This window comes from Macadamia integrifolia, unplaced genomic scaffold (assembly GCF_013358625.1).
Source record: "Macadamia integrifolia cultivar HAES 741 unplaced genomic scaffold, SCU_Mint_v3 scaffold1493, whole genome shotgun sequence".
NCBI classification, from domain to species: Eukaryota; Viridiplantae; Streptophyta; class Magnoliopsida; order Proteales; family Proteaceae; genus Macadamia; species Macadamia integrifolia.
Window position 1 is genome coordinate 135,953 of NW_024868228.1, and position 11,551 is coordinate 147,503.

An 11,551-nucleotide genomic window follows, 5' to 3' on the forward strand; every position below is an offset into this window, starting at 1 on the left:
ATCTTTTATTGATAGATCGGAGCTGCTCAGTTACACGTGGCATAAAGAACGATGATAATTACATAATAAAATGTCTCTCGCGTGATCCAAATGGCTGATCGCACACTGGAGTGCCAACGATCTTTCATTGCCTCTTGGAATCGTAGATTAAAAGTAGAAGAATCATGTAAGAGAAAGGGTCGGGATTCACACGCAACCAAACGCATCCTTGATCGGTCCCCTCCCTTTGTAGGAAAGAAAGCCAGTTTATGGGGAAAGCGAACTTGGAAGGGTTTCTACCCAAAAAAAAAAAAAAAAAACCTAGTAGGCAGCATTGCGTCTGCCGTCTGCATCCAGATTGGAGGGATGAAGTGATAACATTAAAATAAGAATCGAGATTTTGTTGATGCTTTAGCGTGTACTTTTGGTTTCCGTGTTGGTGTTGGGGCAATGGTGTAGAGAAAGTGTTTCATGTGGACTGTGATTCCTATGTGTGTGGAAGGGCCAATGAGAGTGCATGATGAAGCATCTATAGAGATGTTATTTTCTATTTCATAGGTCATGGGTTCGTCATTTCTTCCTCCCCCCATTGTCTAGGTATAGGGGCCACACTCCTCTATAGAAACATTTATCCCTTATTAAGATTTGAGACAAATATGAATTTACATTACATGAACAATAAGATTGAAATGGCAACCGAAGAAGTGGAGAAGGATATACATGACTTAATATTAACAAATAATTAATAATTAAATAAAATCAATAAACAAGATTCATACAGCTAATCCCATTTAGTTTAAAACAAAAAAAGAAAAGAAAAAAGGTTAAGAGTTGAGTTGAATTGAATTGAGGTTTATCTTTGTATTAAAAAATAGGAGAGGGTTCTATGAGTGATTGGCATACGGTAGCATACCTATAAAAACTGATCTTTTAAAGAGAAAAACTATATTATTATAGGGAAAAAAGATGCCTAAAATGCAGTGTGGTCCCTATGTCCAGAAGCAATGGGGACAAAATGACCATTGTACCTCTCATGAAAAGTGGAAATTCTGCCCTTATTAATGCTTTCGTGCACACTCTCATTGGCCCCATTGGTACAAGGGCTATATTGTCTTTTAGGAACCTTCTCCCATTATTATATCAGCATATACACAGGGAGTGCCCAAATCGCGTTTGACCAATATTCGAGATTAAGTATAATCCCCGGTCTAGGCACTAACTAACTTCTTAACAACCACCTAAGCTCTGAGGCATAAGAATTTACTAAATAAAAAAAACTAATTTATTTGCTTTGAGTCTTTGACCATTTGATAGCTTTGGGGAGGAATATGGTGTCCATCTACTACCTAAGCCAAACAAGTCCTTGCTTGGATGGCCAAAATATATTCTAATTGAAGGAGAATCTTCCAGACAATATGCCCTAATAAGAAAATGAAGTGATCATCCAAGACAATATGCTATTGACCACATTTGAAAGAAAAGGAATTTTCGAATCATTCTGAATAAGACCGGCACCAAGTAAATCATTGTCAGTGTTATTTGTTCGGATGTAGAGGAGCATTGTCGGACTGTCATTCCTAAGAGACCCAAAACCCATAGAAATCAATACCTTGTGGAGGCTTGGAGTTTTCATCCCATTTGGTCTTCTATATAGTTTTTGCTCTCTATGGTTTTAGTATTATGTCCTCTTGTGGGGTCTCCCTCTTGGGTTTGTTCGTTTTGAGCCTTCTTTTATTTATATGTAGTTTTTGTAGTTGTTCAGGCCCTCAATCTCTCGTAAGGCCTGTCTTCGAGTGTTTTAAAGGTTACACCCCTTGTCTTTTTACATGAGTTTTCATATCTTTTGCAATAAACTTGATATTACCTATAAAAAAAAAAAGGTTTTTATGTTGATTATGCATTTTGTAATTACTTTCCTAATGATTTTGTTACAACAGAAAATATTTCCCCCAAAAAAATCAATTTTTAGTTATAATATTTTTTTACTTCTTTGTCGTTTTTGCATTTCTTGATTGAACATTGTTTACCAAAAACAGACATTAATGAACAGATATTAAGACAAAGTTGGTTGATTTTTTCCATGAAATGTCATTGTGCAAGATATTATGATTTTTTTCATAAAAAACAATATTCTTAAATTTAAAAAGGAAATACAGTTGCACATTCTTCAATTGTGATGTTTCAGTAAAATAATTTGGCTTTTTAGACTTAAAGAAATACATTTTTTTTTTCTTTTTAAGATAGCTCATATGAAATTTTTTTCTTTGAAATAAATGAACCTAGAGGAATTGACAAACAATTTTATGAATGCTGCTTTAGGAAAAAGACAATGGGGGGCCAGATATGGATTGCACCATGCATGCTTAAGTACAACATGGTGAGATAATCAGTTTGACCCTATTAATTTTAGTGGTTGAATAAGTTGAGGTTCTTCTTCCTTAATTGATTATACCATTTTGTTTTTCATTTTTCTGATTTCTCACCTCTAAATACTGGATGAATACTTATATTTTTATAAAAGTCTCTTTCAGTCCTCTACCCTATTAGAAATCAAGTCTTGATAGGCATGACTACATCCAAGGTGCCTTCTCACAAAGGGGGTCACAAAGACCAGGCCTTGGCGATTGTTTATTAAAAACACAGGTTCTTGTAAAATCGTAAGACCATGTATGGCAGCTGATACTTGTCGAGTACCTAAAGGTCAAGGAAGTCGGTGACCTGATGATAGAAGAGCCGATGACCAAAGGTATGAACCAAAAGACACTACATAGGAACCCAAAACTCACATTTGGAGCTCTCAAGGCACTCTAGAGAATTAGCCTTATAAGATTGTTAAGCTATGAAGGCTAAATTACATTGCATTCTAGTGTTATCATACCATCTCTATGGTAAAGGAATATATATAGTATCAAATGATTAAAATCTTTTCTGTTTTCCTAACAATTTCTCTAATCAGCACAAGAGTGAGGAGTAACAAGTTCTTAATGCAAAATAATTTCCATACATCTCAATAAGATTTTTTCTATATATATATATATATATATTTTTTTTACTTTGTTAAGAGTAACAAGTTCCTAGTATAGTAATTTCCATGCATCTCAATAAGAATTAATTTTTTACTATGTTATTTCATCAAAATCAAATTACTAGTCACTAGTTTCCCAAATCTAAAGGTAGTATTTTCAAGAGATAATTTTTAGATTTATATTTTCAGCAAAGTTTTTAATTAAGTAGCTTCTTTCTATATGAATGAGTTAGTTTTTATTTTGGCATGAGTTTAAGTACTCTACTCTCAATTTTCTTCCTTTTTTGGGGGGAGAGGGCTCAGCCTGGAACATAATCTTCGACTTTGGGCATCTCTCTATTCCATGGTTTCAAATTTACCTTGTTGTTTTTAACTAATTATGCATAGATAAGAATTTTAAAATTTCAGATTTGAGAATGATTGCTTTAGTTGATTAATTTTTTTTTATGCTTTATTTTTAAATGTTATTTGTTGACCATCCAGACTTAGTATTAGGGTTGCATGTCTTTTTTTGACATATATTTCTTTATTAATGAGACTTAGATGTAGAAGATGATTCATAATGAATCATTAACTAGATCTTGCCTAAGTTTTCATAAATCATAAATTAAACATAAGGAACAACTCATACTATTCACCATCAATTATGAAGAATTTTCCACCATTATTTCTCTTCTTATATTTTGATCTCCACTACAACAATCACGAACATAATGGATTCTCTAGGTTTCTCCTACTGGCTCACATTAATGCTCTTTTGGTGATAGTTCCAATAATGTGAGTAACTTTAGGGTAGAAGAAGGATCTAGAGTCTTATTTATAAAGTTTGTACACCCTCCCATCAAGGTGTGTCAAATAGAAATTAGTATTGACCAATTTTCTAATTGGTCTATGAGACACTCTTAAATGAATATGTAATAAAATATTCCTACAATCTCCCATATGAACCATATGACCACATAATAACAATCGCAAATATAATTTAGATTTTAACATTATACTGCAATATTTGAAAGTAAACCCATCAACTTTATGTCAACTTAATCATAATATCATATTTTAATAAAACCATTAATGTGATCATGACATTTATACATCGTACAATGATATACTCCCTTCCATTGTCACAACACTAGTAACATCATCCAAACAGGTATATAAGTAGGGAATAGATTAAAAACTCTGTAACTAAATGGTCTAACAATATCTCAGATGTATCAAAGGAAATGTGTATACAAAATGATAAAGTGAGTAATATTCAGAAACAACAAATAATATGATCATTTCAATAAATAGGAAAAAGTGTTTAACATAATATGACCATTACATCAAACTTTACGTAAATCCATATCCATGACAAGATCTATAAAGTGTTTAGGCGCTAATGCCTTGGTCATAGGTCAGCAATCATCAGACTCATCTTAATATCTTCCTATTTCTAAATTGATTCATTCACAAAATTGTATTTCACTCTAATATGCTTCGCTATACTTTAGTGTTCATCATTCTTGGAGTAATATACGATGATAATATTTCACAATGCATTCTCAGCGACTTCAAAATGATGTTGACAACCTGAAGTCCTACGATAAACTTTTGTAACCAAATTTTCATAGATATGGCCTTAAAGTAGGCTACAAACTTTACTCCTATAGTAGAAGTAGAGACATAGAGGTATCAATTCCAAGCCCATACCGATAGGCCTGATCGACCCAACACGTTTATGGCCTAACTTGGATCGACCTAATTAATAAACGTGTCGGGTCTAAGCCCAGCCCGTTTATAAATAGATAGTACAAAATGCAAGGGATAAGCCCGATGGGTCTCCTGACCGGGCTGATCTGTTTACAAGCCCAATTAAAACTGACACGTTTAGCCTGACCGTTTATATAGGTATTTTAATTTATTTTTTTTTTTTGATAGAATAGGTTCTATATTGATATTTTTATCAATTATTGACTGTAATCAAGTGAATATCTTTTCAAAATTGTTGATAATTTAACAAAATAAATTAAAGTATCTTAAATTTAATAAAAGTAAATACCATATAAGGCTTTACAGGTACATTACCCCATTTAAGGCCCGATTATAGCCTGCTTAGCAAGATTAGGAGAAGCTCGATTAAAGCCCAGAACCTAACACGGCACTAACCGATTCTTAAATAGGTAGGTCATGGTCCGAGGACATAGGCCTACCAGGCCTGACTAGGCTCGATCGAGACCAGCCTGACTTGACCGATTGACACCCCTATAGAGACACAAGTCTATTCTAGGACTTCTAAGAAATTACCCCACCAACAAATAGAAAGATATATCGTGATAGACTTTCCACTATCGAGACATCTTGCATAATCAAAGTCCAAATATCTGATCACCTCCAATTAGTTAGATGCTCTATAAGTAAGCATATACTCCCTAGTTTCCTTTAAGTGCCTTATCACTTTCTTCTCTATGACCCAATGATCCATTCCAAATCATTCACAAATCTTCCTAACATGCCAATAGTAAAACTGATATCTAGATGAATTGCAACTCATTGCATACATAAGACTCTTTACTGCGAAAGAATAAGGAATATCCTTCTTCTATGCTCATTCTAAATCATTCGTTGGGTGCTAATTTAGTCCAACCGTCTTTCTATAACTTTGTTAATATAGGTTTTCTGTGATAGGATAAGTATTCAGTGAGGTCTATTACAGAATATCTCAATGGCGATAATAAAAGAGGTTAATCTCGTATCTTTCATTTTGAAGTCCTTATAGAGAAAGAATTTTGTATCACTTAACAAACTAAAATCATTATTGACAAGTAAAATATCATTTACATATAAGACAAGAAATATAAACTTACTCCCACAAAGTTTCATATATATACACTTGCCAAAGGTATTTTCAACAAATCCAAAAGAAATAATAATGTGGTTAAACTTAATATACCGCTGTCTGGAAGCTTGTTTAAGTCTATATATGGATTTCTTAAGTCTATACATGAGGATTTTTTTTTCCTTATTTACTAAATCTCTTTGCTTAGTTCATGTAGACTTCCTCATCGAAGTTCCTATTTAAGAATGCAGTATTCACATCCATTTGGTGAAATTCCAGATCATAATGAGCCACTAAAGCTAAAATAATTCTAAAAAAAAATCTTTCTTAGAAATATGATAGAAGATTTCATAATAATCAAGGCCGTCTTCCTGAGTAAAGCCCTTTGAAACTAATATGACTTTATGCCTCTCAATATTATCCTTCGAGTCACATTTGATCTTAGATACCCATTTATAACCAATCACCTTAAAACCCGTAGTAGTTGAATGAAATCCTAGACATTATTGTCACTCAAGGACTTCATTTCATCCTTCATGGCATTTACCCATTTAAGGAATCATTATTGTTTGTCCTATGAAAATTTTAATGGATCATTTTTTATTCCAATATCGAACTCTGATTCTTGGAGATATACTATATAGTCATTCGGAAGAGCAGGCCTCATAACTCGCTGAGGTCTTCTCTGAATTTTTGAGTGAGAAACATTCAAAGTATTTTTATGGTAACTATCTCATGGAGTGGTACATCTTCCATGATTTGTTATTCTATATAATCATTTTCAATAGTCACTTGTGGAAAAACATCATCATAATGGATATGTACGTCTTCTATAATTTGTTATTCCACAATATCGCTACCAATAGTCACTCGTGGAATAACAATATTATTGGGATGCATAAAATATCAGTAGAAAAATTTGATATTACTCAAATACCATATTACGTGATTTTTTACTATTGCTAATGTTTCTATCATCTAAGAATCTAACAGTTCGGGTTTTCGTAATTATGGTACTGTGTGTGGATGCATAAAACTCGTAACCCTTTGACGATTAACAATAATCAATGAAACAACAACTTATGATTTTAGGGTCAAGTTTCTTTTCATATGGATAATATAATCTTAGCTTTAGCAAAATAACCCCATATATAAAAATATCCTAAACTAGGTTTACTTCCCTTCCACAACTTGTGAGGAGTTTTAGGAACTGATTTACTAGGTTCGGTTTGAGATATATAAACAACTACCTTTAATACCTCACTCTATAAGAATTCAGACAATAAGGAGTTGCTTATCATGATACGTATCATTTTTCTTATAGGTACAATTGTGTCTTTCTGCAATGACACGTTGTTCAAATGTACTATAAATTTTGTATTGTGGAGTTATACCCTTCAACTTAAGGAATCGGGTAAATGGTCATTTACTTTGCCCTAGGTCAATGTGTCTACCATATTATTCAACCCCTCTATCAGATCTCACGGTTTTGATCTTTATTTCTAACTTTTTTTCAACTTTAGTACAGAACACTTTAAAAGCATTCAAAAAGTCAGACTTTCCTTATAATAAGTACACATAACAATATTATGAGTAATCATCAATCACTAGTTATACAAGGATTAAGGTGACCACAAATGTCAGTATAAATCAATTCTAAAAGTGAATTGATCATTTTGACAGCTATTTTATCTGTCTTAGATTGCTTACCTTTAATGCAAACTATACAAGTGGTGAAATTAATGAAGTCTAGATTTGATAATATTCCATCTTTTACTAACCTCTCCATTTTTTTGTCTAAAATAGAACCTAAATGTTTATGCCAAAAGGATGAGGAATCATCATTATTAGATTTATATTTCGATCCAACATTCACGTGTAGGATGAGAAGGGATTTAGCAAAAGTAGAATCAAAATTAAATTTTTAAAGACTTTTACATAAATATCAAAGTATAAACTAAATTAATGCTTTTAAGTAAATTTAAAACCTTCACAATCAAGTCTCAATAATATAACTAAATTTATAAAAATAGAAGGAACATAAAGAGTATCTATAAGGTCCAACTGAAATCTGGTATCCAAAATGAGTCTGTAGGTGCTGATAAGTCAGACTTTAGACACTTGTCAATTTTCCATTTAGACGACGCCCTCACTTTGATTTGATTTTCAAGTTGTAAGAAATATCTACATAAAATTAAAAATTTAAAACATTTTTTTTAAACAGTCCTCCAAATATAACAATGAATTGTTTTATTGACAAATTAGTTTGAAAATATAGTAGGATGAAATCGTTATCCGTTTTTTTGAACAAAGTCTTGTGTTTTTTATAGTTTTTTCTGAAAATGTCCTACTTTATTATAAAAAAAAATACTTTAACTTATCAGTTTTCTTATCCTTGTCATCAGACTTAAATTGGAGGTTTTTTTCTTTGATGTGTTGTTTATTTTAAAATTTTCTCTCTTCCTTTTATTCTAATTGGATAAAAAATTGGTCACCTGGCCCCTGTCCTCATTCAATCTCATTTTCTCTTGAACACACATACTCTAAATTTTATTAAGAATCCTCTTATCTTTATTTTTATAGTATTAAATCTTGTATGCTCCAAAACGAGAAGAAAGTGAAGTCAAAATGATTTGAACAAGGCAACCTTCTTTCATACTAGTTTGAGGGGTTTTAGTTGTATATGAATACTTTATATTTTAGAGATATGTTCCCCTACCACATTAGTATTAATATACTTCAAACTACTAGTTTAGTCGTCCAAGTCCCAATGAAAGATTTATCAGCAGTAACAAAATGGTTCTCTATATTGGTTAAATATATTTTTTTTATATTTTTAGAAGTTAATATATAGCTTTTGAGTTTTGCTAATCCTCATTATAATATATAAAAAACAAACACGGTTGGACACTTCTCCCATTCATGTAATGAAATCTCATTTGCAATACTCTCATTAATGAGATGAGTAAGTTTCTCATTATGTAAGGCATATTCATGATGCATGGCAATAAGTTAATAAACAAATTACTAATGACAATCATTAAAGTTTGACCCAATCAAAAGTGACATGTTATTTGAAATAGGGATATGTGATGATCCTAATGAATATGTGTAAATAATATATGCTTATCAAACATTATGCTTTAAGTTTCAATAATAGAATAATAAAATTCTAAAAAAATAATATATTCTATCATTTCGATCTATCTTGCGAGATCAAGAAGGTAACATGATAGTGGTTAACTTTTTGGAATACATCATTATGAAAAAAATATTCAAGTCATCAAATTGGTTAAGTAAAATGTATATCTGTTGATATTTCGATCCTATTTAACCATTAAACTATCACATATAGATCAACACAATTAATCAAGAATGTATATATATGGATATTCTCATTATATCCTAACTATTATATAATGATCATCATAATACCCTAAAATTTAGAATTTAAATTGAATGTGTGATAAAATTATGTATATGAAAAAAAATATATTCTATATAACCAAGAAGAATATGTATCTGTGGATACTCCCATTCAACTAGTAATGTGATTATTAATGCTCTAAATTTAAAAAAAATTTAAATGTAACATAATTATGTTTAAGGTTAATATGTACAATCATTTAGTCAAAAAGAATGTGTATTTGTGGATACTCTCATTCAACTTATTTGCATAATCATTAATGCCTTAAACTTATTTAGATTTTAAGAATGATATACTTTTAATTTAAATTTAAAATAAATCATCATCCAAGCATCATAGATGTTCTAAAATGATACATATCTACATAAGTAGAAACACATAAATTATTTCTGTTTAGGATAAAAAATAAAAAAAATAAGCTTTAGTTACACAAACTATTTCTAAAAATAATAGAAACAAAAATAGGATAGAAAACAAAACAAATAGATTTTTTTTTTTAATTATCCAAATAATACCATTGGAGTATACTGATCAATGTAGCAATTTTGACCATAGTCAATTGGATTTCGACGGGTCGCTGGTGGACCCAATGGGTCAAATATAGGTTGATGAATCAAGTATAGTCGACCTAATGTCATAATAAACCAGATCTAAACCAAATTAATTTGAGACGAACCAATTTTGATTGGTCTAATGTGATTCATACCAAAATCCCTTAACGGGTTTTTCTAAATTGGGCCTCCTTTAACTTTTTTTTTTAAATCATCATAATGCGCTAAATCCCGTGACTTAATATTCAATTAATAAATCAAACTCACCACAAAATAATTATCATTCATCTATGATGGACCACAACTTGTTGTCTATCATCATCGAAGAAAGAATCCATGTTCTATAAATTTAGGGGGTGTTTGGTTCGGTAAATCAAATGGTGTATGTATCGGATATGAATGTCAATCTTTTGATAGACATTCTTCTGAATTATGTTTCTTTCTGAAAAATCGTTTGGTTGCCTTGAGGTCGGGGTGTCAATCGGTCGGTCCGGCTTGGTTTCGGTCCGGGTTGAGTCGGTTTTGATGTGGGAAAGCTGAAACCGAAATCGAACCAATAAGGAAATTCTGGCTTTGGTTTGGTTTCGATTTCGGTGCGGTTTGGTTTCGGTTTGTCTTCAGTTTCTTAAATCGATTTGTAACCGGGTTGGTTTTGGTTTTTGGTCTAGTTTGGATTTGACTTTCCATACAAATGTATACAAAACTATGCAAATTTTGATTTTTTAATAACTTTTGGAGTGTTTCGGTTTCTTAACGGTTTGGTTTCAGTTTCGGTCTGGGTTTTGAGCCGATTTCGGTTTGGTTTCGGGTTCATCCGGTTTTGATGCTTACCGGTTTGGTTTTGGGGTTGCAATACTCCAAATCGAACCGAACCAATAAGGCTTCGGTTCGGTTCGGTCCGTGTTGTTATTGATTTGGTCCGGCCGGTTTTATCGGTTCGGTTTAGGAATTGACACCCCTACCTTGAGGCTAGTACATGTTTCTCGCGGGTTGAGATATTGGCTTCCATAGAGAGCTTCTTTCCGCTTTCTCCTTTTATACTAGGTGGTAAAAAGGTTGCTCAAATCTGATTTTAAGTGTTGAGGTAAACTCAGATTTGAAACATATCATTTGTAATATGGTCATTCATGAGAAGTAGAGTGCTCACTTATGAGGTTCATCCTAGTGAAACCAAACAACTCCAAAAATTAAGAATTATTATTCTAAAGAATGTCATCCCAAAGATTTACCGAACCAAACACCCCCTTAAAGAGCCATACACAAAATGGATTTTGTGTATCCAAAAGCTTTTTCCATGTCTAAATGCCTCTGGATATAAAAATTCTAACGAATGGTAAAACGATTCCTATAAACATCATGCCCAAAATAAATTAGAGCTAAAAGTTCTTCTTTATTACCAGATTTATACCTAAAGAAAACTCTTAAAACTCCATTGATGGAGAAAAATCCTATCTCAAACCTAAAAAAATCTAAATTTAAAAACTTTAATGGTCGAACCCTCTTCAAAATCAAATCTGATTTTGAAAACTTTAATGGTGAAACCATTTCAAAATTAAATCTGATTCCAAACAAAGAACCCATCAAAACCCTTCAAAATCTTATCGATTCAATTTTTTTGTTTATGTGGATGACTATCAGTAATTCGGGAAGCTTGACCCTTGCGGATTGCTGGCATGTCCGATTTCGACGACTAAAAAAATATGACAGCTATTGGCTTTCACAAAAAAAAAAATTAATAAAAAAAAAAA

The 11,551-nt window shown here is 31.8% G+C and overlaps 1 protein-coding gene across 1 annotated transcript in view; it reads left to right on the top strand.

The window, feature by feature from the left end:
* The first annotated feature begins 11,430 nt into the window (after positions 1–11,430).
* LOC122063920 (S-adenosyl-L-methionine-dependent uroporphyrinogen III methyltransferase, chloroplastic-like) overlaps positions 11,431–11,551 on the top strand; it is a 1,759-nt gene continuing 1,638 nt past the window's right edge. Inside the window, exon 1 of the mRNA XM_042627600.1 lies at positions 11,431–11,474. Within this exon, the coding sequence (XP_042483534.1) occupies positions 11,431–11,474 (44 nt within the window). The remainder of the gene's footprint in view (positions 11,475–11,551) is intronic.